This window comes from Phacochoerus africanus, chromosome 8 (genome assembly GCF_016906955.1).
Source record: "Phacochoerus africanus isolate WHEZ1 chromosome 8, ROS_Pafr_v1, whole genome shotgun sequence".
NCBI classification, from domain to species: Eukaryota; Metazoa; Chordata; class Mammalia; order Artiodactyla; family Suidae; genus Phacochoerus; species Phacochoerus africanus.
The window spans coordinates 48,920,813-48,948,389 of NC_062551.1; the positions used below are offsets into that span (position 1 = coordinate 48,920,813).

At 52.1% G+C, this 27,577-nt stretch overlaps 1 protein-coding gene across 4 annotated transcripts; it reads right to left on the bottom strand.

The window, feature by feature from the left end:
* Nucleotides 1-304: 304 nt before the first annotated feature.
* Nucleotides 305-27,504, bottom strand: NUMBL (NUMB like endocytic adaptor protein). Of its 4 annotated transcripts, none has more exons than XM_047789794.1 (10): nt 27,297-27,504; nt 23,597-23,681; nt 21,565-21,707; nt 20,495-20,569; nt 20,331-20,405; nt 18,957-19,097; nt 13,418-13,607; nt 7,843-8,145; nt 3,918-4,040; nt 305-1,744 (listed from the first exon to the last, which is right to left on the bottom strand). In XM_047789794.1, the coding sequence occupies exons 1-10, from the start codon at nt 27,318-27,320 to the stop codon at nt 1,098-1,100; spliced, it is 1,806 nt and encodes a 601-aa protein (XP_047645750.1). In that variant the 5' UTR covers nt 27,321-27,504; the 3' UTR covers nt 305-1,097. The 4 variants fall into 4 exon arrangements, with proteins under 4 accessions (XP_047645750.1, XP_047645748.1, XP_047645751.1 ...); XM_047789792.1 differs by having other exon boundaries at nt 7,843-8,148; XM_047789795.1 differs by having other exon boundaries at nt 21,565-21,704; nt 27,297-27,503.
* Nucleotides 27,505-27,577: the final 73 nt, after the last annotated feature.

Below are 27,577 nucleotides of genomic sequence, written 5' to 3' on the forward strand. Positions count from 1 at the left end.
TGGTGTAGGCCGGTGGCTACAGCTCCGATTCGACCCCTAGCCTGGGAACCTCCATATGCCGCGGGACCGGCTCAAGAAATGGCAAAAAGACAAAAAAAAAAAAAAGAAATGGGGTGATTAATTTGGGGTACCCATTAACACTCACCTTTCTAGTGCTGGATCAGCATTACCCACTTCCATGCTCTTACTCAGGTTAATATGCAGGGAGACACTTTTTACTCCCTCTGGTTTTAGGAGAGGACTTGGAGGAAAAGCTCCATCTCCAACCCTCCTGCCTGGACACACACCCTGCTTTCTTGAGGGGCACCGTTATATTCTTCCTTTATTGGCTGTCCTTGTATAATACAAATCTGCAAGTTTAGATACAAAAAAATCTGGAAATAAAAGATAGAAAAGTACCCGCCAGGCACCCCTTCCTTTTCCCCCGACGCCTCCCCAGCGGGTACCCACGTGAGGTAACGGAGCATCTTCTTCCCCTTCCCCCTACCCCACCTCCTGGGCCCCCAACTTGACCCCCACTCCCATGAGACCTTGGCCCAAAGATGACGTGGGCCTTCAAGGGGAGGGGAGGGGTGAGCACAGCATTGGCAGTGAACGCAGCAGGTGGGCAGAAGGAAGCCCTTTGCTTGTGCTGTGTATGGGGGGCAGGGGGATGACCAGACTCAGGGCGGGCACTCATCTGGGGCCCAGGAGAACCTCCAGGTGGGCATCCCTTCTCCATCCCACCCAACCCTGGAAGGGAGAAGGTCAACAACAGAAACTGGGAAACGTAGCTTGAACCGAGGGCGCTCCATGGGATTGTGGCCGTCCCCTGGTTTTTGGGGTTGCTGGGGAGGGGACGATGCCAGCCTAAGTCTGGCAGAGGAATGGATCCCTTAGGCAGGCTGGCTCCGTCCCTGAATTCCATCCTGTCGCAACCTGGGCATCACAAAGTTGGTTCTGTAGTGGTTGTGGGAGGCGGTCCAGAGAAGGTGTTAGAGGGGGCACAGGGGAGGGGGGGAGGCTCAGCCCTAGGGAGCAGGACTAGGGGAGAGGTTGGGCCTCCACTCCCAGGCGTGGGGCCCCTAGAGATGATGGGGTGGGCAGGGTGGCTCGGGCTACAGTTCGATCTCAAAGGTCTTCTGCAGGTCGCCTGAGAAGGGGTTGGGAGGCTTCTCTACAGCGGGTTTGCCTTCTAATGCTGCCCACTGGGCCTCAAAGGGGTCCAGCTCAGGGGCCGGGGCGGGTGCTGGCTCTGGGGGCCAGGGTGCCCCACTGGGTCGGGGACGGGCCTGGCTCCCGGGGACACTGGGTGCGGCTGAGGGTGGGAAGGCCCCGGCTTTTCCGAGCAGGGTGGCGGGTTGGGGCTGGAGCTGGGCGGCTGAACAGAAGGCATTGGCTACCATCTGTGATGGTGTGATGCCCACCACGGGCACTCGAGGCATGGGTGGATAGCCCAAGCCTGGATAGGCGGGCACAAAAGGGGGCTGCATGTGTGGGGGTGGCAGGAACACAGCCACCTGGGCAGGTGCAGCGTCGAAGGGCCCCATGGGGGCGGGGAAGGGCTGCAGGCCAGGGGGCACGGCGGGCATTGAGGCCGCCTGCTGCTGCTGCTGCTGCTGCTGCTGCTGCTGCTGCTGCTGCTGCGCTTTTGCCACCTGGGATACCTCCTCCAGCCACCTCTCGGCCTCCGAAGGGGTCCGCTTGTGCCCAGGCTGGAAGGCAGCTGCAGGGGGCGCAGAGGGCTCACCCCAGGCAGAAGTCCCTGGAGAGAGGAGAGCGGCAGTTAGGGGGCGTGGACCTCAGCAGAGAGAACCCCAGGCTGGGGCTCTGACTCTGGCCCAGGCTGCCTGCCTTGCATTCAGCTCTGCTCCTCATTCGCTGTGCGGACTTTGGGCAGATGGTTTGAGCATCCTGGACCACGTGAGGTCCTACAGAGCTAGGAAAATACAGTTCTCGGAGTTCCCGTCGTGGCACAGCAGAAACGAATCTGACTAGGAACCATGAGGTTGTGGGTTCGATCCCTGGCCTTGCTCAGTGGGTTAAGGATCCGGTGTTGCCATGAGCTGTGGTGTAGGTCGCAGACTCGGCTCAGATCCTGCCTTGCTGTGGCTGTGGTGTAGGCCAGCAGCTATAACTCTGATTGGACCCCCAGCCTGGGAACTCCCATATGCCAAGGGTGTGGCCCTTAAACGACACACACAAAAAAAGACTCTAAGGTCCTAAGATGGAAAAGCATAGGGAAGGCTGACAACCACCCAGGCCAGCTTCCCTTCTGACTGATGAGGGTCAAACCTGTAATTAACTTTTTTTTTTTTTCTTTTCGGGGCCACACCTGCAGCATATGGAAGTTCCCAGGCTAGGGGTCCAATCCAAGCTACATCTTCCACCTGTTACTCTCGGCAATGCCAGATCCTTAACCCCGTGAGCAAGGCCAGGGATCTAACCCACATCCTCTTGGATACTAGTCGGATTCTTAACCTGCTGAGCCACAACGGAAATTCCTATAATTAAATATTTTTAATATCACCCTTGGTTCTCATATTTTGACAATGTACTGTTTTTTGTTTTGGCTGCACCCACAGCATACGGAGGTTTCCGGGCCAGGGGTTGAACTCTTGCCATAGCAGTGACCCAAGCCATAGCAGTGACAACACCACATCCTCAACCACTTGGCCACCAGGGAACTCCAATAATGCATTGTTTTAGGAGGCTTGGATTCTAAGATTGCACACATCTTTTTCAGAGTATGCTAATTTTTTTTGTTTTTGGTTTTTGTTTTTTGTTTTGGCTGTGCCTGCATCATGTGGAAGTTCCTGGGCCAAAGATCTAATCTGTGCCATAGCAGTGACCCAAGCTGCTGCAGTGACAATGCCGGATCCTTAACCTGCTGCACCACAAGAGAATTCCAAGAGTGTACTCTTCTAATATAGTGGGTAAGTTCCAACAGCTTTAAATGTGTTTCTGAAGATCCTAGAGTTCTAAATTTACATAGTTTGCAATTCCAAGGTGCTTCTACAGTTCTAGTTTAAGATCTTGGCTCCCCCCGCCCCCCCAAAAAAGAAATTCCTGTTGTGGCTCAGTGGCAACAAACCTAACTAGTATCCATGAAGATGCAGGTTCAATCCCTGGCCTTGCTCAGTGGGTGAAGGATCTGGCATGGCCATGAGTTGTAGCACAGGTCTCCGACATGGCTTGGATCCTGAGTTGCTGTGGCTGTGGTGTAGGCCAGCAGCTGCAACTCCAACTGGACCCCTAGCCTGGGAACTTCCATATGCTGCAGGTGTGGCCCTAAAAAGACCAAAAAAAAAAAAAAAAAAAAAAAAAAATCCTGGCTCTTTGGTGAGTCTGAGGCACTATTTATCGAAGAACATTCTTCCAAGGCTCTGAGATTCCAAGGTTTCCTGGCCCCAAACCTGTTTGGAACTATAGGTCTCTTTTCTTTTCTTTCTTTTCTTTTTTTACACCCACACCCGCGGCACATGGAAGTTCCCTGGCTAGAGTTTGAATGAGATCTGCAGCTGCAGACCTAAGTCACAGCCACAGCCACAGCAGGTCTGAGCTGCAGCTTGTGGCAACGCTGGATCCTTAACCCACTAAGGGGGCCAGGGACTGAACTCAAATCCTCATGAACGACTGTGTTGGATTCTTAACCCTCTGAACCACAACAGGAACTCTGACTTGTATGGTTCTAAGACAGGAATGTTTAAAATTGATCCCATAGTTCTAAGGTGACCAACCCCATAGTTCTAATGTTATCTCATGGTCCTAAGATGAACCCTTGGCTCTAAGAGGACCCCACGGTTCTAAGATGATCCATGGTCCCAAGCCTGAGGGATTACAAGATTGTCAGGGATTCTAAGATTGACTGACGGAGAGGGCGCGGTGCAGAAGTGGCACTGCAGGGCATCTGCCCCAGAAGAAGGGCCCCAGTTTACCTGTTGAGGCCGGCGCTGGCCCTGGTGCTGGTGCTCCGGCGCTGGCGAAAGAAGAGCTGATCTGTGTGCACAGGGCATTGATGCTGTCGCTGTCACTGGCACCAGGAGGCTCCATCTCAGGCACTAGGAGGAAGTCAAGGAAGGGCAGAGATTAGCAAACAGGCCCAGGTTCTGCCCTTGACCCCATCTCCACAGGTGGCCCTCACAGCGTGTGGGGGTTGATGGGTCCACTCTGCAGTAACTAAGTGGCCATGGCTACAAAAATGGTAACTGTGAATACGTGGTTTTTTTTTTTTTTTCATCTTTTTGCCTTTCCTAAGGCCACTCCCTCGGCATATGGAGGTTCCCAGGCTAGGGGTCTAATCGGAGCTACAGCTGCCAGCCTACACCACAGCCACAGCAACTTGGGATCCGAGCCGCGTCTGCAACCTACACCACAGCTCACGGCAACGCCGGATCCTTAACCCACTGAGCAAGGCCAGGGACCGAACCCGCAACCGCATGGTTCCTAGTCGGATTTGTTATGCGTGAGTTATTCTAAACGAATGTGCAGCTTCTGAGGCGGTGGCATCGTGTGTGACTGAAATCCAGGTGTGGTGTCCTGATCATGATTCCCCAGGGTGAGCCAATCCGCCTGCACGATGGATGGAATTGGGCAGGAATCAGCACACCTGACTTGCAAGTCTGTGTGAACCTGGGAGTGTGCTTTATGAGTGTGTGTAAAGCTGCGTGTGTGATCTGCCTGGAACATCTGGATATGTGCTTTCTAAGTGTGTGTAATGGTAACACCTGGTTCTGCAACTTCCAAGTGTGTGTGATTTTTGAGTGTCCCTAACGTAAGGATGTGACTTCGGCACCATATCTTTTTTCTTTTTTTCTTTTTTGGAGTTCCTGGGCCAGGGATCAGATCTGAGCCGTAGTTGCAATCTAAGCTGCAGCTGTGGCTACGCCAGATCCTTAACCCACTGTGCTGGGACTGGGATCCAACCTGTGTCCTAGCGCTCCCAAGATGCTGCTAATCCCGTTGTGCCACAGTGGGAATTCTACGCATGTGACTTCTGAGTGCATGTGACACCTGCAGTGGAGTTGGACATCTGTGTGAGTCCATGAAATTTCTTTTCTTTTTTTTTTCTGCACCCAGGATATGTGGAAGTTCCTGGGCTAGGGATCAAACCTGAGCTGCAGTAGCAACCTAAGCTGCTGCAGTGACAACGCCAGATCCTTAGCCCAATGAACCACAAGGGAACTCCTTAGCCCAATGCTTAGCCCAATGCACCACAAGGGAAATCCTTAGCCCAGTGCACCACAAGGGAACTCCCACAGCAGCTTGATGTGGGATCTCAGTTCCCAGCCCAGGTATTGAACCTGGGCCACAGCAGTGAAAGTGCTGAATCCTAACCATCAGACCACCAGGGAACTCCCAGATCTGTGAAATTTCTGTGTGGCAAGTCACATCCAGGCCAATGTGTAACTGGTGCATGAGGCTTCCAAATAAAGCCTGGGGTGCCTGCCATCTCTCGGGGAGCAGGTGTGACAGCCCTGGGGGTGTGCTTAATGGCAGGCTGCTTAATGAGGACAGCCAATCTGAGGGTGTGTGCAGAACATGGGATGCCGCAGGACATGGAGTGAGTGTGCGTCATTCTCAACAAGCATTGGCATCTGCTCAGCAGTCACCTCTTGGGTAACCCAGCCTCCTGGATACAGATCAACACCTCCCACACCAATCCCCAGGGCCATAAGGGGTAGGTATCTTGGATTTGGCACATGGAAGCAGGAGAGAGGGCCAGACCCACATGACTTCAACTGACAGCTGGGAGGAAGGACAGTCCTCCTGCCTGTCCCCCTCAAGCAAAACATGCCACCTCTCTCTTCTCCCTTTCCTATGGCAGATGCTTTTAAATCATGACATATGCCATCTCTCTTCTTTTCTTGGCCCATAGCAGACATTACTAATCAAACACAATGCTTTTTTTCCCATTCAACTCTTTGCTCAATTTACCCCTCACCTGGCCAGACGTCTGGCTCTACTGGCCAAATGCTAGATGAAAGGACTGGTCTTTGAATTCCATCTTCCCTCCAAGCAAAACTGGACATTTATACTGTCTCTCTCCTACCACCAGCATGGCAGACATTGCTAATCAATAATGATGTATCACCTCTTGCCTCCTCACTATCCCTGGAAGACATAGCTAATCACTGATGATGGGTGCTGCCTCTGTTCAGTCTTTTGTCCACAAGCAACACTGAAAATCTGTTGGATCCTGCTGAATTGCACAGGGATCTATATCTAGTCACTTATGATGGAACATGATGGAGGATAATGTGAGAAAAAAATGTGTGTGTGTGTGTGTGTATAAATGACTGGGTCACTTTGCTGTACAGCAGACATTGACAGAACATTGTAAATCAACTATAATAGAAAAAATAAAAACCTTAAAAAAAAGGAGTTCCTGTTGTGGCACAGTGGAAACGAATCTGACTAGGAACCATGAGGTTGTGGGTTCGATCCCTGGCCTTGCTTAGGGGGTTAAGGATCCGGCGTTGCCGTGAGCTATGGTGTAGGTCACAGACATGGCTTGGATCTGGTGTTGCTGTGGCTACGGTGTAGACCAGCAGCTGTAGCTCCGATTAGACCCCTAGCCTGGGAACCTCCATATGCCGCAAGTGCGGCCCTAAAAAGACAAAAAAACAAAAAACAAAACAAAAAAAACTTAAAGAATCTATCGAGTTCCCTGGTGATCCAGCATTGTCACTGCTTCTGGGACTTAGCTATAACACCCCCACTCTCTCCTTTCGCTTATTCACTGAAAAGTTTGCTAATTAATCATGTGGCATGCCACTTTCGCTCCTTTTTTCTGGCTCATGGCGGACACCGTAAGGAGCTCATGTGTACCATCACTCTATTCTCCCTGTCCTAGGCAGGTTGTTAATCTATCATAATTCTTCCTTGCACTGAACCTGTATCCTTCACCTGGCCAGATCTCATGGCTGTGCTGGCCAAAGGCATGGAGGGAGCCTGTGGTGCCTCAGTCTCCTCCTGAGCAAAAACATGGCATCTAGGCAGCTTCTCACCTCTCCCTGGCCCGTGGAAGTTTTGCTAATCAATCGTGATGTATGCCATCTCTCTCAGTTCCCAACTACAGCCAACAGTACTGTCATGACTTGTACCACCTTTCTACCATTTCTTGCCTGGAGCAGACATTACTAACTGATCACAACTTAGACTTCCTCCCTCCTCTCCCAGGCTGGGGGCAGACACTGCTAATTGATCATGATGTGTTCTACCTCTCCTTTGCCCATGGCAGATAATGCTCATCAAACATGGTATGTACCACCTCTTTTTTTTTTTTTTTTTTTTCTTTTCACATGGCTACACCTGCAGCATATGGAAGTGCCCATGCTAAGGGCTGAATCAGAGCTGCAGCTGCTGGCCTACGCCACAGCAATGTGGGATCCGAGCTGCATCTGCAACCTACACCACAGCTCACGGCAACACTTACAGCAATGCTGGATCCTTAACCCACTGAGCAAGGCTAGGGATTGAACCTAGTCCTCATGGATACTAGTCAAATTTGTTACCTCTGAACCAGAACAGGTGGTTTTTTTGTTTGTTTTGCTTTTTAGGGCCACACCCAAGGCATATGAAGGTTCGCAGGCTAGGGGTTGTACTGGAGCTACAGCTGCTGGTCTATGGCACAGCTACAGCAACACAGGATCCAAGCCTCATCTTCAACTTACACCATAGCTCACAGCAACGCTGGATCCTTAACCCACTGAGCAAGGCCAGGGATCGAACCCACAACCTCATGGTTCCTAGTCGGATTCGTTTCCGCTGCACCACAACGGGAACTCCTCCCCACCTCTTCTTTATCTCTCTTAAAAGAGATTCATCCCAATGTTCCCTCCCACTGAGTCCCAGGCTCACCTGTGCCCTTCACCTGGAAGTCAGTACGGCGCTGCAGCGTGGATGGCAGCTCATTCAGCCGGAGGCTCAGCTGTCGTTTGAAAGGCGAGTTCTTCTGGCTGAGTGCCGGGAACCCACGGAAGGAGCCCTGGCGAACCAGCTGTTCCAGGGGAGCGTGGCGCCGGGGAATGGCGGCTGCAGTGGTACCTGCGGCCACTGGGGTGCCTGCCTCACCCTTCTCGCCAGGGGATGTGGTGGCCGGTGTCGGGGACACGTGCCCAGGCTGGGCAGGGCCAGGAGCCGCAGTTGGGGCAGCTGCTGCCTCTGCTGGAAACAAGGCGGGGACAGCTGGTTAGGTACCTCACTTTGGCATTGGAGGCCCCAGACCTCTTAACGCTTTTCCTTGGCATTGGAGGCCCCAGACCTCTTAACGCTTTTCCTTACCCATTGTGCCCTGCCCTCAAGGCAGGCTGGCCAGAGCCCTGAAATGTCCCTCATCCCCACCCAAGCCAGGACCGCCTTGCCACAAGGCCTTTGGGGAGTCGTCACCCAACCTGACCCTCTGTGTGTCTCAAGCTTTCTGTCCCCATCCATCTTCTTGTGCTGATTTTGCTGTTGTTCCCTCCGAAACCTTCTGTCTCCCTTTCTTTTTGCTGGCTTTTTAACTTTTCGGCCAAACCCATGGCATGCAGAAATTCCCAGGCCGGGGATCAAACCCACCACGCTACAGCGGTGACATCGCCAGATCTTTATCTGCAAGGTCACCAGGGAATTCCGGATCCTTTGCTGATTAATTTAAGAAACACTTCTTTGGTGCAGGGCCAGTGTATCAGGCATCGTTCCAACTCTGTCAACACTCACAACCCCATGAGGTCGAGACTACCGCTATGCCCATTTTACAGATGTGGACCCTGAGGCCCAGCAGGTAGGTGCCTTGCCTGAGCCACACTGCCAGGAAGGGGCAGGCCGACGCCAGAGTCTGCACAACGACTGCACTCTCCTGTCTCCGGCCTGGTCCCTGCACATCGTGCCACCTTCCACAGTCATTCCACCAGCTCTGCTCACTGTCTCCGACCCCCACTAGTCCTCCCACCTCAGGAACCCCTCCTTTCCTCCAGTTGCTGCCCAGTGTTCTAGACTCAGCTTGGCACATTTTTCCTCTGAGGAGTTTTCCAGATTGTTTCGGCCCCGGAGCCTGGGCTCCCTCCCCTCTGGGGCAGTCCCCTGTCCTCTTCGGGTACTTGGTCTCCCCACTTATCACAAGAAGTGTGCTTCCTCTTCTTTTTGTCTTTTTAGGGCCGCACCCACAGCACATGGAGGTTCCCAGGCTAGGGGTCGAATCAGAGCTGCAGCTGCCGGCCTACACCACAGCCACAGCAGTGCAGGATCCAAGCCGCGCCTGCGACCTACACCACAGCTCACAGCAACATCGGATCCTTAACCCACTGAGCAAGGCCAGAGATCAAACCCAGGTCCTCATGGATGCCAATAGGGTTCTTTGCCACTGAGCCACAACAGGAACTCCATGAGGTGGGCTTTTCAATGGCAGGGCCTCCCCACCCCTGCCAATACTCAAAACACTGCCATCCTCCAAGGAGCCGCAGTTAAACTTGGGCCCCAAGAGGACAGGGAGGTTGCTCAGTGCTTCTCGCATCTTCCACAAGGGGGCGCGACGAGACTCTGCCCCAGGCCAGGCAGGGCGGAGTAGGGGAGACGGAGGGGGGCCACCCAGTGGAAACAGCCCTGGACAGGCTGGAACCCGGAAGCCACCTCTGCCCCCACCAGCTGGGGCGTAAGGAAGTCCCCTCCCCTGTCTGGGCTCCTGTTTCCCCAACTAAACCTGGAATAAACAGGCCTCCTCAGAGGACCAGTTGAGTCAGTGAATGTTGGATGCTCAGGAATTCGACAAAAGCTTGAGAAACAACTTGGTGGAAAGCTCCTAACTCCTAAACTGGAGAAAGCTCTTTCTGAAAGCGCGGGGCCTCGAGACCAGGAGTCAGTGCGCGAAGGGCAAAACGCTGATGTGTTCGGTAAATCGCGCTGCACTCTGTAAGCTCGTTTTGTTGAGCAAGCTCTAAAGTGCTTTCTAAAATGCAAAGCAGGAGTTCCCATCGTGGTGCAGTGGAAACGGATCCAACTGGGAATCATGAGGTGGCGGGTTCGATCCCTGGCCTCGCTCAGGGATCCAGCGTTGCCCTGAGCTGTGGTGTAGGTCGTAGATGTGGCTCGGATCCCGCGTTACTGTGGCTGTGGTGTAGGCCGGCGGCTACAGCTTGGATTGGACCCCTAGCCTGGAAACCTCCATATGCCGCGGGTGTGGCCCTGAAAAGACAAAAAATAAAATAAAAATATGAATAAAAAATGCAAAGTACCTGGAAATATAATATCCTCTGGAAACAGCAAAATCTTTTGCAAACTCTAAAGCATTTGATGTACTCTGTAAACTCTACTATCCTATACAAATAGTAAAGAAAGACTCATAATGTGACGGGATGTGTACTCTGCGGGTTCTTCTGCAAACAGTAAAATGTATCTTCGGGCCCTACATTAACTACCCTGTGTAATCTGCTTTGTTGATGATAAAAATCCTTTTTTTTCTTCTTCTTTTTTCTTTTTTGACTGCCCCAAGGAATATGGAGTTCCTGGGCTGGGGATCAGAAGCTCCTGCAGTCCTGACCTATGCCACTGTGGCAACACTGGATCTTTAACCCACTGTGCTGGGCTGGGGATCGAACCTTCGTGCTAGGGCTCCAGAGACACCACCAATCCTGACGCACTGGAAGGGGAACTCCATGATAAAATTCTTTACAATTTGGAGTTCCCATTGTGATGCAGTGGAAACGAATCTGACTAGGAGCCATGAGGTTGCAGGTTCGACCCCTGGCCTCCCTCAGTGGGTTAACGATCCAGCATTGCCGTGCGCTGTGGTGTAGGTCGAAGACTTGGCTCAGATCCCAAGTGGCTGTGGCTGTGGCTGTGGCACAGGCCAGCAGATGTAGCTCCAATTGAACCCTTAGACTGGGAACCTCCATATGCCTCAGGAATGGCCCTATTAAAAAAAAATTATTTACAAATTCTAATAGATGATATAAATAGCAATTAAAAAAAAACTGGGGAGGGACCACACCCTCAGCTTGCAGAAGTTTCTGGGTCTTAGACGGAACCAGCACCACAGCAGTGACCTGAGCCACTGCAGTGACAATGCTGGATCCTTAACCCGATGCACTGCAAGGAAACTACCCCCTCCCTTTTTTAAAACAGCAAAATATTTTCTAAGTTGTAAGGAACTATTTAAATTTGTCAAGAGGTTTGTAAATGGTGGTGTAACTTACAAAGAAAAACATAGGTTGTAAACTCTTAATATTCTACCAAGGGATAAACATTTGTTTTCCTAACTTTTCAGTTACAAATACTTTATTTTCATCTTTTTGTCTTTTAGGCTGCACCGGTGGCATATGGAGGTTCCCAGGCAAGGGGTCGAATTAGAGCTTTAGCCACCGGCCTATGCCACAGCCACAGCCACTCGGGATCTGAGCCGTGTCTGTGACCTACACCACAGCTCATGGCAACGCCGGAGCCTTAACCCACTGAGCAAGGCCACGGATCGAACCTTCGTCCTCATGGATCCTAGTCAGATTCGTCAACTGCTGAGCCACGACAGGAACTCCATACAAATACTTTAAACTTGCAGAAAAGATGTAATAATGGAACAAGGAGTTCCCTGTCCTTTTAACAAGTGCTCTCCAGTGTTAACTTGTCACTGTTTTTGCTCTGTCTTTCCTTCCATAGTCTTTTTTCTGTATCATTTAAGAGTAAGTTGCATACAATAACCCAGACATAGAAGCAATCTAAATGTCCATTGACAGACGAATGGATAAAGAAGATGTGGTATATACAAATATATATAATGGGATATTACTCAGCCATAAAAAGAATGAAATAATGCCTTTTGCAGCAACATGGATGGACTTAGAGATTATCATACTAGGTGAAGCAAATCAGACAAAGACAAATATCATACAAAATCACTTATAAATGGAATCTAAAAAAAAAAAAAATACAGAAGGTCCCTAGTGGCTCAGAGGTTAAGGATCTTGGCTTGGGTCACTGCTGTGGCACAGGTTTGATCCCTGGCATGGGAACTTCCGCATGCCAAGGGGTGCAGCCAAAAAATATATACCTATAAAAATAAAGATACAAATGAACTTATTTACAAAACAAAAATAGACTCACAGACAGAAAACAAACTAGTTACAGAAGGAGGAAGGGAGGGGAGGGATAAATTAGGAGTTTGAGACGGATGGATACATACTACTATATATAAAAGACAGGAGAGGAAAAGAAAGAGTAAGTTGTAGGCAGCTTACTCGACCCTAAAACTTTCAGCACGTACCTAAGAACAAGAACAATTTCTCCCTTGGGAAATTTAATGTGGATGTGATCCTATCAGCTAATCTACAGTCCATATTCCAATTTCTCCAACTGTCCGGCTCACGTCCTTTATGGATGTTCGGCTCTCTCTCTATGTATTTATGTATACTCATATGTATAGTGCACACATATATTCCACATACATGTAATATATATCCATATATATATATATATATATATATATATATATATAATATCCAGGATCCAATTCAGGATCACACGTTGCATTTATTAATATCTGTCAAATGCTTCAGTCTCCTTTATCCTGGTTCTTAATGGTAAATTCTGTAAATTCTAAGCAGTGTTTTCCAAAAACCTAAAAACCGGAATCCACAGTAAAAAAAAAAAAAAAAAAGAATAGAAAATTGCATTTTCACTCAGCATATAACAGACCTATGGTGTTTTGTTTGTTTGTTTTTTAGGGCTGCACTTGTGGCATATGGAAGTTCCCAGGCTAGGGGTGGAATTGGAGCTGCAGCTGCCAGCCTGCACCATGGCCAAAGCAACACCAAATCTGAGATGGGTCTGCGACCTACACCACAGCTCACCGCAACCCCAGATCCTTAACCCACTGAGCTCGGCCAGAGATCGAACCCGAAACGTCACGGATACTAGTCTGGTTTGTGACCACTAAGCCGCAATGGGAAATCCAGACTTATGTTTTTAAAATAGTTTGAGAACTTACAGACTATCTGCCTTTGACCTAGAAGGTTAGAGCTCACCAGGTATTTACCAAACTTTCATGGCAACCCAGAATATAAAATACTTTTACAGGGTAACCCATCACACACACACGTACCATTTAATTATACTTACCCTTATTACATTCAATTACTCTGATATTTTCTATTCTTTCTAAAATGCAGCCACAACCCAGCAAGCTGACTTCACAAGCCATTAACAGATCTGGGTACTTGGTTTGAAAAGCCCGGGAACCTCCCTGGGTTAGCAGATAATAATGCGCTGGGTGAGCTTTGCCGCGATTTGTGGCCGACAGAATATTGCCCAAAGGACTCCTTAAACCGAAGCATGGTTTATAAACCGTAACCAAACTTCGCAGTTGGTGCCTTGCTTTGCAAACTGTAGAGTCCCTGTACCTCTGCAGCTCTCCCTCCCCCGACCCCAAACCTGGATGCCTCGGCCCCGCCCTCCGGGCAGTACCCACCTTTCTTCTTGTCGGGGGCCTCTCTCTCCGCCGGCCGCCCACCCCCAGACAGGCGGAAGGAGCCCTCGCGGGCGAAGCTGGTGCGGCTGGCATCGAAGGCCGCCGTGACCCCGCACTCCTTCTCCCGACGCTGTTTCCGCTCCAGGCAGGCGGCAAAAGCGCAGCCCACCGCGTGGCTCAGCCGCTCGCCCTGTGGGAAGAGGTTGGGGCTGGCTTAGCGACGCTGTGCGGGGCAGACAGATGCCAGGATCCCGGGTTCCAGCTGCCGCGTGACCCCGGATGAGTCCCTTCACCTCTTGGGGCCTCCGTGCACATCTGCACCCCGAGGGACAAAAGCCAGAGACAAGAGTGTAATACCGGACGGTTCCATTTATATGAGTTTCAGAACTGAGCAAAATTAATCAATGGTGAAAAAATGGCGGAATCAGACAACAGAGTCCTGCTGTACAGCACAGGGAACTCTATGCCATCACTCGTGATGGAACACGATGGAAGATAATATCAGACAAAGAATGCATGTATATATATATATATGACTGGGTCACTTTCTGTACAGCAGAAATTGACGGAACATTGTAAATCAATTAGACTTTAATTAAAAAAAAAAAAAAGCCAGAATGGGTTGTTTCTTACACCACGGGGTGGGGGGGGATTGACTGGGAAGGAGCATGAAGAGGGGGGACAGTCTGGTGGGAACATTCCAGATCATGATGGGGGGGTTGGGTTATATTGGTGTATACAGTTGTCAAAACCCAGCAAATGTATACTTAAGGTTTGTGATCAGCATGTATTGCATTTCAAAAGAAAAAGAGCTGAGGAGTGTGCACCGCCCCCCACCCCCCCACCCCCCCGTCGTGGTGCAGTGGAAACAAATCCGACTAGGAACCATGAGGTTGCGGCTTCCATCCCTGGCCTCGCTCAGTGGGTTAAGGATCTGGCGTTGCTGTGGCTGTGGTGAAGGCCGTCAGCTGTAGCTGTGATTAGACCCCCAGCCTGGGAACCTCCATATGCATCGGGTGTGGCCCTAAAAAGAAATAAAAAAAAGAAAAAGAGCTGGAAATAAATATGAATTCTCCTTAATGGTATGCATGCTCAAGTGTCTGGGGGTAAGTTGCTTTTTTTTGTTTGTTTGTTTTTTGTCTTTTTAGGGCCACACCTGTGGCATATGGAGGTTCCCAGGCTAGGGGACCAATCAGAGCTAGTGCTGCCAGCCTATGTCACAGTCATGCGGGATCCGAGCCACGTCTGTGACCTACACCACAGCTCACAGCAACGCCGGATCCTTAACCCACTGAGTGAGACCAGGTATTGAACCCAAAACCTCATGGCTCCTAGTCGGATTCGTTTCTCTTGTGACACGACAGGAACTCCTCCAAAACATTTTCTAATAGTGTTGGGGATTTAAACTACAAATCTTCAAGCCTACTTGAGAGGGTCCAAGGCCAGACAGCCTGGGATTGAGGCTGTCCTCCCAGTTCTCAACTGCTGAATCTCAAGAAAATCACTTCTCAGTGCCTGAGCCTCCTCATCTGTAAAAGGAGACCTCTGACAGCACCTGCTTCACAGGACTGTTGCAAGAATCAGGTGAATAGTGGGTCAAAGGACCTGGCATTACGGCAGCTACGGCACAGGTCACAGCTATGGCTTGCATTCAAACCCTAACTCTGGAACTTCCATATGCTGAGGGTTTGGCTTTAAAAAAAAATAATGGGGAGTTCCTGTGGTGGTTAACGAATCCGACTAGGAACCATGAGGTTGCCAGTTTGATCCCGTCAGCTGTAGCTGGGTTAACGATCCGGCGTTGCCGTGAGCTGTGGTGTAGGTCGCAGACGAGGCTCGGATCCCGAGTTGCTGTGGCTCTGGCGTAGGCCGGTGGCTACAGCTCCGATTTGACCCCTAGCCTGGGAACCTCCATGTGCCGCGAGAGCGGCCCAAGGAATGGCAAAAAGACAAAAATAAATAAATAAATAAATAATAAAAAATAAAAATTTAATTAAAAAATAATGGGGGAAAAGTTTTGTAAATCATATAACTGATAAGAATCTGGTATCCAGGATATATAAAGAGCCCTTACAACTCAACAATATATATATATGTTTTCTTTTTAAGGCCACACCTGTGGCATATGGAAGTTCCAGACTAGAGGTCGAATCAGAGCTTCAGCTGCTGGCCTCTGCCACAGCCACAGCAATGCCAGATCCGAGACGCATCTGTGACCTACACCACAGCTTGAGACATAGGCAGATCCTTAACCCACCAAGCAAGGCAAGGGACTGAACCCACATCCTCACTGATACTAGTCAGGTTCTTAACATGCTGAGCCACAACGGGAACTCCGAACTTCATAACAGAGAGACAAACAACCTAATTAAAAATCAGTAAAGGATTTGAATAGATATTTCTCTGAAAAAGATATACAAATGGCCACTAAGCACATGAAAGGATGTTCAATGACTGAATGCCACAGGTGCGGCCAAAAAGCCCCGCAAACAAACAAAAAACACACAATGAGATACCACTTCATTCGTATAGAACAGCTATAGTAATAGTATTTTAAAAAGTGTTGGCAAAAATGTGGAGAGATTGGGACCTCATACATTGCTAGTGGGAATGTAAAATGGTGGAAAACAATTTGGAAATGACTCCAAAAAATTAAACAGGAGTTCCCGTCGTGGCTAAGCAGAAAAGAATCTGACTAGCATCCATGAGGACGCAGGTTTGATCCCTAGCCTCACTCAGTGGCTTAAGGATCTGGCGTTGCCATAAGCTGTGGTGTAGGTCGCAGACAAGGCTCGGATCCTGCGTTAGCGTGGCTGTGGTATAGACCAGCAGCTCCAGCTCCAGCTCGACCCCTAGCCTAGGAACCTCCATGTGCTGCAGGTGCGGCCCTAAAGAAAAAAAAAATCAAAACATAAATTTACTATAGGACCCAGCAGTTCTACTCCGAGGTTTATAACCAGAGCAATTAAAAACAGAGAGAGTCAAACAAATGCGTGCATGCAAATATCCACAGAAGTACTATTCACAATAGAAGAAAGAAAAAAGCCAGAGCTCGGACATGGGAAGGATTTCGGCCATGGTCACACTGTACTCGGAGGAGATGGCCCCGCGCTCTCCTTGCTCTGATTTGCATCCCCAAATAGTCTTCAAATGACAGCAGCTGTTCCTATTTACTGAACACTGATTACAGGACACGGTTTCGAACTTTCCGTGTGTAACTGGAATGGGTGCTTCCGTGGGAGCAGCCTCGGCTATCACCCCCATTTCACGCAGGAGGAAACTGAGTCCCAGCGAGGAGAAGCCACTTGTGCTTAAGGTCACACGGCCGGCTGATTCGACACCAAATCCACACCAACCAAGAGGCAGCGTATTTTCCAAAAACAACCACAACAAATGTCTGACCCCACGTGATTTTCCAGAACTCTGTCACTCCCCCATCAGAGGTGGAGTCTTTGTTTTCTTCCCTTGGCCTGGGAGGACCTCTGCGGGCTGCCTGGGCAGAAGAAGCCACAGAAGCACTGGCTGAATGGCTTCCAAGGCCAAGTCCAAAAGGGCAACACACAGCCTCATGGCTCATTCTCCGTTGCCCCCACCCCCGTGTGAAGAAGTGGGGGGTACTGACTAGTTTGGGGAGCTCAGAGCTATGTGGAGTTGGGATATCTGAAAATGAAGGAAAAGATGGCAAGTCTCTGAATGGAGACAGGTGTCGTTTCACTTTTCCAGGATCCATTCCTCTGCTTTTTTTTTTTTTTTTTTTCCCTTTTTCAGCTGCCCCAGACCAGGAATCAGATCCGAGCCACAGTTGCAACCTACACCACAGCTGCAGCAGCGCCAGAACCTTTAACCCACAGTGCCGGGCATGGGATGGAACCTGTGTCCCGGCACTGCAGAGACACCAGCAATCCCGTTGCACCACAGGGGGAACTCCCATCCTTCCTGCTTTTGATAACAGCGCCCACAAGTCCTTTCTAATTTCCCTGCGATGGACCAATCGAACTGGGTGCTCAACACTAGATCAATCGATCTGGGTGCTCCATTCTCCTCACAGGCAGACAGCGGCCTGCTAGGTGGATCCCATGCCTCCTCTTTAGCATTCGAACCCAGAGATGGATTCATCTCTGCCATGGCGCCCTAAAGGAACAGTCCCCTGGTGCAGCTCGAGGGACTCTTCTGGGGGCAGGAAGTTCTACGACTGGACCCGGGCTGCTCTGCTCTCTGCTCTTTCTGACGCTAACTGCTCCAGTTGCCCTTGGATTGTGTGTGATTCCTCATATCCTTTCCATCATTTCATGTACGTTAGCTAGATTAGTTTCTGTTGCCAGCAACCAATGTAGGGGGCTGAGACTGTAGCTTCCTACTAAGTTGGGAAGGGTCTGAGATCAGAGTCCAGGAGACAGGGCAGAATAAAGACCGTCTTTTCCACCACCTTTTACAGCTGGGAATATCTGTGTAACCAGGTTCTGACCAAGAGGAAGTGGCTCACTCCTCCCAAAAAGGAGGGCGCGTGCACCTTTTCCTGCCCCCGTCCTTTATGTGGTTGGGATGAAGATGCAAAGGCTGGAGCAAGCACATTCATCTTGGATCATGGCATGGAAGCCACATTCCAGTGTAGCAACAAGATAAAAGGAGCCATGGCCCTTGAGCGCAGAGAAGCCATAGCAATGCTGTGCTGCCTATCTAGAAATGTCTTTCACATGAAACAGACACAAACTTCTATTTCACAGAAATCACTGGTATCTGGGGGTTTTCTCTCACAAGCCTCAGAATCCTGTGAGAATGCTTCTCAGAAAACAGTCCATTTGTCGCTTTCATCAGATTCTCAGAGGGGACCTTGATCCTCCTCCACAAGTATAAAGAACCACAGGCACAAGGAATTGAGGCTACAGGAAGAGTGAGTACCCTGGGGGGTATTATTTCAGAAGGGCCTGAGGGGGCTGTTGCGGGCAGGAAACCACAACATGACTTGGGTGGGGTTTAAAAATGTGCAAAAGCTGGAGTTCCCACTGCAGCTCAATAAGATCAGCAGCGTCTCTGCAGTGCCACGATGAAGGTTCGTTCAATCCCCAGCCCTGCACAGTGGCTTAAAGGATCTGGTGCTGCTGCAGCTGCAGCACAGGTCGCACCTGCGGCTTGGATCTGATCCCTGGCCCAGGAACCCCATAGGCCGCAGGGCGGCCAAGAAAGAAAAACAAGCAAAAGTTCATGGAGCTGTGCCCAGGCCATCTGTGCAAGTTACTGTACGCATATGATCCTCCATGAGAAGTTAGAGAAACATGAAGGGCTATTGATAGTGAGGAGGAGGAGGAGAACTAATGCTTTCCTGAGTGTTTTCTGTGCCAGGCATCGTTCCAAACACTCTGTACTAATCCCTCAAGTCTTAACAACAATTTTCTAAGTGAGGGGCTCTGAGGGCACCCCCTTTTCCAGACCACCGACAGGAGTGACTTGGCTGACTCCACAAAGCTGCCTGGCGGTGTGGGTGGGACACCAGGACATGAGAGAGAAGAGTCAGCGGGCTTTGGGCCTTGCTGATACTCACAGAGTCCTTGAGCGCCAGGAAACAGTGGCAGATCCAGCGGCGGGTGGTGCCATCGCGGCAGATGTAGGAGAAAGCCTTGTCCAGGTTGCGGTCAGGGGCACAAAAGGAGACCTTTTCGATGGTCTGGTCTACCAGCAGGTCCTGGGAGGGGCCGGGGAGCCCAGGGAAGGCACGTGAACCCCTCTTCGTGTATTCATTCAACACCCCCCTAGGGTCTGCTCTATATCCTGTCCTGAACCGGGTGGGGACACTGCACTTGGTGAAACCGCTTATGGGCCCTGCTCCCACGCAGCTCCCAGTTTAGGGCAGGAAGCAGACCCACCACCAGATGGAGACAGGCCAGAGTCACAGCCGGGCTGTAATGAGGGCGGCGCAGGCAGAGGGGTCAGGGCTGGGAGCGGGAGGCACAAGGGCCTTCAGGAGCCAGCGGAGGTGCCTGACCCAAGTTGCTGGGGTTGTCAGGCAAAGCTTCTGGGAGGAGGTGTTAACAAGGCGCCAATCCTGTTCAGGCATTAACCTAAGTGTCATCACGTGCTGGCTGCCTCCTTGGCAAGGCTCTGTGGCCGGGAGTTCAATGGCCAGCAGATACCCAGACCCTGGCCCACGGGGCTCCCATCTGGCCGGGTAGACAGCACATGAGCACACGGCAGCTAACGTTCATTAACCGGAACACCTCTGCTGGATCATACATAGTTTTAAGCTATTTGCATATACTTCCCTTTTTTTTTCTGCAAGAAATTTTATTCTTTTTTTTTTTTCTTTTTAGGGCCACACCTTCAGCACATGGAAGTTTCCGAGCTAGGGGTCAAATCGGAGCTGCCGCTGCTGGCCTATGCCATAGCCATATCAACTCAGGATCCGAGCCACCTTTGCAACCTACACCACAGCTCACAGCAATGCCAGCTTCTGAGCGAGGCCAGAGATCGAACCCGCATCCTCATGGATACTATTCGGGTTCTTAACCTGCTGAGCCACAATGGGAACTCCCTCCGTACACTTGCTCATTTATTCGTAGGGTCCATTTTTATCCCCACTTTACAGATGAGGCAAGTGAAGGACGAAAAGGTTAAATCACATACCCCACCCCACCCCACTGCCCAGGGTCGCCCAGCCGGTTAAGTAGGGGAGCTGGGATCTGAGCTGCTCTGCAGTCTGAGCTCTCACCCACTATCCACGCCAGTTCACAAACAGCCCTGGGACGCAATTCTGAACTATGACCATGAGATGCACCAAGATGTCACAGGAGCACACAGCTTAGTCTAGAAGGTCCCCAATGGAGGGACATCCTGTTGGGTGGGAAGGCATCCCTGGCCCCATTGCAGGGTTGGAAGAGGGGCCCACTAGTGGCCACTCCCAGGCCCACGGGCCTCCTACCTTAGTCTTGTCATCCACCACCCGGAGCCCATCGGCTGACACCCACAGGACAGACTTCACAGACTTCCGGCCCATCTGGAGTGGAGGAGGAGGACAGAGGGCGTGGTCAGGGCCGCCTCTTCCACTCCGACCTTGACCCCTCCCTGTTCCAGCCCCTCACTCACGGCCTTTAGCTTCTTCACAGCATCTTCACACACGTGCATCCCCCGGGACTCCTCCACCTCCACGTGGCCCAGGTACTTGGTGGGGAGAGAATAGGAGGACACGGAATGAGCCAAATAATTAATAACTTCTAGTGTTCACTGAGCAGCTGAGACGCATCAATGTCCTAAGCATACTGTATGTATTAACTCATTTACTCTGCACCCCAACACGGCAAGGTGGGTACCCCATTCATGTCCCAGAGATACAGAGGAGAAAACTGAAGCACAGCAGGTAGCGGGGATTCCTACCCTGTCTCCATCCCCAAGCTTTCTTAACACATCACTGGTGTCCTTTTGACCGCCAGCGTCTGTGCTGGCCTCACGCAATGACTGATGGGACCTGGGCTACATGTGCCCCAGCTCCCTCACCCTGTCGGGGGTGTGGGGTGGCTTTCCTTTCCAGAGTTCTCTAGTGGCATCAAGCTCAGCTGCCCACAGGTACAGTTTAGTAACACACCCGTTATTGGCCGCCTTCCCTTGCTCACTCCCAGTGGATCCCTCGCACTCCAGGTCTGCTTCTGGGGGAAGGGAAAATAAGGTGGTGAAGAGGGGGGCTGTAACCTCCCTCTGTCCTCACCCAGCCAGGTAGGCACCCGGTGAGAATAGGAGCCTGAATCCCGCTGTCTCCCTTACAATAGTTCAGTGTGCGTTGTAAAGGGTCACTGTGATGGTCTAAACTAGAAAGTTCTCAACAGTAGAGGGCTTTACCAATGTTACAGAATTTCTGAGACCCTCCGGTGCCCCCTGGCAACTATGAGCTCCATAGAACAGTGCGACTCCAGGCGGGCCGCGCCCCGCCCCGCCCCCGCGCGCCGCCAGGTAATATTTTCCAGGCACAAGAGAATGTGTCTGCGTTTCTAATCCCTACTTTGAAGGACCCAGGCCGTGGGGTCCTGCTTTTGCAAGATCCACGGTTCTTTGGGGACGTGAAGCCCCTTCCATACCGGTTTGGGTCTCCGCCTCTGCATGAGCACCGGAGGCGCGTGCGCACAGGGATCAGCGTGCCCTTGTCTGCAGCCCCGCCCACTCACCCTGACCGGGAAGCTGCACGTGCCCTTGCGCACCGCGTCCTCGTCTGCCTGCCACTGGTGTGGGCGCGATGCCTCGGGCACGTAGGCTGGCTTCCGCCGCCGCAGGCTCTGCCGAAGCTTGTTCATAGTGCCCGCCTCGTCTGCTGACACAGGACGGGGTGCGGGTCAAGGGCGAGGGTCAGAGGTATGGGGCCCAAGGTGGGGGAAACGGTGCTCAGGGAGCATGGGGTCGGCTAACATGGCAGTAAGGTTACAGGGTCGCTGGGGCAGGGGACACGACCTGCTGGGGACATGGACCAGCAGCCGTCAGGGGACACTGGGAAAGGGGGCAGTCAAGTGGAGAGTCTGGAAGTGGGGACTTAGAAGACTGGGGCTGAGGGGCTTGGAGCTCTGGGATGGGGGTTGTGGGTCACAGCTTTTAGGGGTCTGAAAATTGGGGACATGGAGCTGCAAAGTAATGGGAAATTGGGAGTTCCCTGGTGGTTCAGGGGTTTTAATTAAAACAAATAATAAAGTATGGAGTTCTCATTGTGGTGCATTAAGAATTTGGCATTGTTAGAGTTCCCATCGTGGCTCAGTGGTTAACAAACCCGACTAGCATCCATGAGGATGAGGGTTCGATCCCTGGCCTTGCTCAGTGGGTTAAGGAACCAGTGTCGTCTTGAGCTGTGGTGTAGGTTGCAGACACGGCTCGGATGTGGCATGGCTGTGGCTATGATGTAGGCCGGTGGCTGTAGCTCTGATTCGACCCCTAGCCTGGGAACCTCCATATGCTGTGGGTGGGGCCCTAAAAGGCAAAAAAAAAAAAAAAAAAAGAGTGTGGTTGTTGCCTGTGGGTGTAGATCCCTGAAGAGTATATGCACGTGTGCAAGTGGTGGTAGGTGTGTGAGGGAATGTTGCCTGTGAGGATGGGTGTGTGTTTGAAGGTGGTGCTTTGGAAAGGGTGTATCTGTGGCTGTCATCTTTGAAGCTGTGTGTCTGTGTGAGGATGTGGCTGTTGTCTTTGATGGCTGTTGGCTGTGACAGTGTGTGTCTGTGAGAGTTGTGAAACACCATGTCTGCCCAAGAGTGCAGCCGTTGGTGGTAAGGCTGTGTGTCTGTGGCTGTTGTCAGTGAGGGTGCGTCTGGGTCTGACATGTGGCAGTTGTCGTAGACTGTGTGGGTCTGTGAGTGTTGTTCTAGGGATGTGTCTGTACACAGCCATGTGTCTGCGAGGGTGTGTATGCAAGGTGGTTGTCTTCGAGACTCTTCGTGTCTTTTGTGAGGTGTGAGAATATGGCTGTTGTCTTTGTCTAGAGGGCTGAGGTTTTTTTCTTTGTTTGTTTGTTTTTGTTTTTGTTTTGTCTTTGAGGGCCACACCTAGGGCATATGGAGGTTCCCAGGTTAGGGGTCTAATTGGAGCTATAGCCGCCGGCCTACACCACAGCCACAGCAAGGCACGATCTGAGCCACGTCAGAGACCTACACCACAGCTCACGGCAACGCCGGATCCGGATCCTTAACACCGACAGAGGCCAGGGATCAAACCCGAGTCCTCATGGATACTAGTTGGGTTCGTTACTGCTGAGCCACAACGGGAACTCCCATAGCGGGCTGGGTATTATTGTGAGACTGTGTCTGTATGCAAAAGTGTAGCTCTTTGTGAAGGCGTGAGCACACAGGTGCTGTCTGTGTGGCTGTGGCCTGTAAAGTGTGGGTCTGCGTGCGTTGTCTGGGAGGCTGTACAAAAGTGCACCCCTCGAGGGTCCCCGAGCCTGTGAGTCGGAGCTGAGTGTCTGTACTGAGTATCCGTGGTTGCCTGTGAAGGGAGTCTGGGTGTTGTCTATGGAGTCGGGGTGTTTTCTATGATTGTGTGACCCTGAGCCTGTGGGTATGGGGATGTGGGTGTGTCTGGGAATGAGGTCACTGAGCATGCAGGGAAGACGTTTGAGGATGTCCACTCGTGAGTGTGATAAGGCCTGTGTGACTGCACCACACAAGGCAGACCCACCCACGCAATCAGCCTTCGCCCTGTCCCCAGCTGGCCACTCACCTGGCTCCGTCCTGGAGGTTTCAGGGGGCCCCAGGGCCCCACAGGGGGCAGGGGGCAGATGCTGCTCAGGCCTCCTGGGTCCGCCCTGCCCAAGGGAGGGAGGAAAAGTTGAGAAGCTGGCTTGGGGTGGGGCTCAGTCCCCTACCTCACCCCCTCTTTGGATATCAGCCAGCCCCCCCCTTCATCTCAAGATCCCTGATGAGAGCCCTGGTTGTCATAGCAACTGTTACTAAGGTGATCAGCCACCTGGTTGCAAGGGCCCAGAAATGAGTGGGTGTGTGGCGGGGGCATGTGTTGGGGATGTCCTGGCCTCAGGAGGCCCTTGGTACCCGAGGGGATGGCGGGAAGGGGGAGTGGCCTTGGCCTTTAGGCACACGTCCAGGGCTGTACACACACACACAGTCACTTGTATACATGCAACTCCCATCTCCAGTTGTCCATAGCATCGGGTCATAGCTTTGCACATTTAGTTACACACAGACACACCACAACTAGACCCACCGGATCACACAGATACACATCAACGGTCGGAGCCACTGGGAATATCTGGTTCCGTATCCATGTCCGGTCTTACTACAGACATCTCTCCATGGGCATCCAGAGTCCCTGCTGGCCTGGGCACTGCCACAAACGTCTGGCCACATCAGCAACTGGTATTTGCTCACAGGTGTGTTCTCCACCACATACAGAGCTGGGCCCAGGCACACCCACCAGGGCACCCTACGTCCAACCACGCCCCATGACAGTCGTTTCCTCAGACACCCACCCAAGACATGTCAGAGACCCACCCGTGTAGAATGATACCCAGGTGGAGGGCACCTCTGTGCACCGGACCACACACAGACACAATCATAGCCACACACCCTGGTCACACACAGCTCCCATCTGCCTGCTGACATCTGTCACGGATACATGCAGACATACTGACACATATTTGGTCACGGCCAGCCACACCCACGTGTGTTTAGTCATCGACAGGCACACAGCTGCACAAGGACACTCCACACCCTAGCTGTATCAGCCACACCAACACACCTTTTTGGTCACCCACTGTCACACAGTCATACATCCCAGTCAGAAAGGCCCACACCGGTCACAGTATCAGCCACACTTCTACGGATGGGCCTCCAGACCCAACCTCACACAGAGACTCCAATGGCCATGGCCTACGTGTTAGAGAAACGGGCACACACTCAAGACATGCACGTGACCGTCCAGAGACAGCTCTCCCCAAGGACGGCCACCCTCAGACACAGCCGACCATCAGTGGCTCAGAGCCACAGCCACACACATTTCAGAAACGGTTGTGTATGCACAGTGGCACAGTGTCCACATTACCCAGGCACGTGTCACAATCACTGTACATACTTCCCAATCTCCCAACATCCCACCCCCAGCTGGACCACCTCAGCTCATGACAGAGAAACAGCTTCTCTTCGTGTAAGTCACACCGACAAGTATGGGGCCACATCCACTCTGAGCCCCATGTGGACAGGCATACAGTGTCTCGCACAGAGACACATCAGCCCACAATTTCCATTTCACACATGCAAGCACACTTGGGGATGTGCTCAGAGCTGCGGTGACCCAGACAGAGCATTTTTCGCTGCGTTTACACAGAAGACACGGCTCGGGAGGGAGCTGTGTGTGTAGACAGGAGATGGTCACTCTGTCACCAAATCACACAGATTCAAACACAAGTGGCCCGGCACGCATGCAGGGACACACACCCACCCACTCCAAACGGCTACACAACCACAGACACACCTTCTCTCAGACCATGACACAGACACAAATAGATAGAGTCACCCAGGGTTACAGACATGTAGGTCACGCACAAATATAGAAGCCACAGTCACATACACACCCCCCTACAAACACAATCATCTGGCGCCCCCACATATAGATGTACCTATAGCTTGAGTCACATGCAATGAAAGAACCCAGTATTAATAGTCAGGGCTTCAGACCCCAAGTCAAATACATAACCCAGATCACACATACACAACTATAAATGCACACAATCACTCAGTATCAACACATAGAGCTTGGTATAGTCATTTATACTACCCTGGTCACACACATAGATGTGGCCATGAGCACACAACTACAGACATCCAAGTCACAGTGCCAGCACACCCCCTGTCACATGTGACTTTATCGACAATGGCAGCCATACACCAAAGTTGCGGGCACAGTTGTATGTCATACCAACACGTGTAACACACATACAAAATCAGTTAGAGAGACAGTCACACTCCAAGTCACGAGGACAGTCAACACACACATGGACACAGAGTCCTAGACACAACTCCACTTACAGTCACAACTCCACCCACATCTTTAGTCACATCTTCACACACAGGCCCAGCCCCAGACCCAACAGATAACACTGTCACACAGCCAGTTAGAATAACCATGCATGGGGTCACAAAAGACATCGTCATGGACACAACCACACAGTCACTACCATGCACACACTCCAACACAGACAGACTGAAAAGCAGAGGGTTCTGCAGTGAGCAGCAGTCATACACAACCACACAAATGCTGGGATCACACACAGACACGATCACAGACTCTACCATACCCAACCACAAACATGAAACACACACACAAATTCCTCATAGTTACCAGCTGCAGCTCGCTCTCTCTCTCTCTCACACATACACACATACACACACACACACACACACACACACGCAGGCAGCCACAGTCACAAATACACAGGGTCACACTCTCAGCCACCTCCCCATCAATTGCTTGCTTCCCTGCTTCCCCCCAGGTACCATACATACACAAAGCCTCCATCACCGCAGACGCTGCACCCCCAGCACCGGGTCCCTGGGGAGCCGCCCCCTGGCCCAGCCTGAATCCTGGAGCTTAGGGGGCCAGAACCCAGAGGGGGAGGTGGCGCATTGTCTGCATGTGGGGCCCCTCCCAGATAGCTGGGCAGCCCCAGGGACAAAGGGGGTGGCCCAAGAGACCTGTCCCCTGGGACCTTTGACCAAGCCTTTGGGGGGGGGTGGGGGGGTTGCCTGAAATCTCCCCTATTTTATTCAGGCTTTGGGTGGGCAGAAGGGGTATGGAGTCCCAGGCACAGAGACCTTGTTTTGAGAAGGGGCTGTTCCCAGGACGCCGCCCAAGGACTGGGGGGGGGGGGGGATGCTGTGCCCAGGACGCCTCTGAGGCCTGGGATCAGACTGTGCCTGGAATCCCCCCAAGGCCTTGGCTTGGTGGGGCAGCAGTGCCCAGGGACCCCATTCTCAAGACCTTGCCTAGAGGGTTGCTGTGCTCAAGAACCCCCTCAGGCAGGGAGGGGTAAGGATTGCATCTGGTCTGGAATCCCTTCCTGGAGGCCTTGGCTTAATATGGGGGCTGCGTCTCAGACCCCGTCCCCAAAATCTTGCCTAGGGAGTTGTACCTAGAATCTGTCCCCCTGCCCTTGATTTTTTTGAGAGGGAGGTCTGTGTCTGGAATCCCTATCTCCAGGTCCTTGGCAAGAGAGGGCCTGTGCCGGAGACCCCTGTCTCCCAAGATCTGGCTTGGTGGGGAGTCTATTCCTGGACCCCCACCCAGGACCACCCTCCCCAGCCTTGGCACCCTCTCTCCATCCGGGCGCCGCGGCCTCCTCCCACCCTTCGCCACATCAGCAGCGGCGCCGCCCCCCACCCGAGCCCCCCTCTCCCGCCCTTCTCACGCTGGCCGCCGCGCTGCGGGACATCCAGGGTCCGGGCGCCCCCGCCTCCCGCGGCCCCGGCTGGGCCCGGATCCCCGAGTGCTGCTGCTGCTCCTGTGGCGGCGGCGGCAGCTCGGTCTGACGCGGGCCCGGGCCGGGGGCCGGGAGTGGTGCGGGATGCACGCGCGCTAGCCTGCTCCGCTCCCGGGAGGATTCCGTTCCAGGGGCGGGGGAGCGCCCCTCCCGCCTCTGCTCCCCGCCCTAGCCCCGCCCATTGGCCCGCCGCCTGCTGGATATGCAGG

Coding starts and splice junctions, on each gene's coding strand:
- NUMBL (XM_047789792.1), bottom strand. CDS start 27,320: ATGTCCCGCAGCGCGGCGGCCAGC. Junction 19,098..20,330: donor TGGTGGATGACAAGACTAAG/GTAGGAGGCCCG, acceptor GGCCCCTCCCAG/GACCTGCTGGTAGACCAGAC. Junction 8,149..13,417: donor GGCCCCCGACAAGAAGAAAG/GTGGGTACTGCC, acceptor CCTTGTTTCCAG/CAGAGGCAGCAGCTGCCCCA.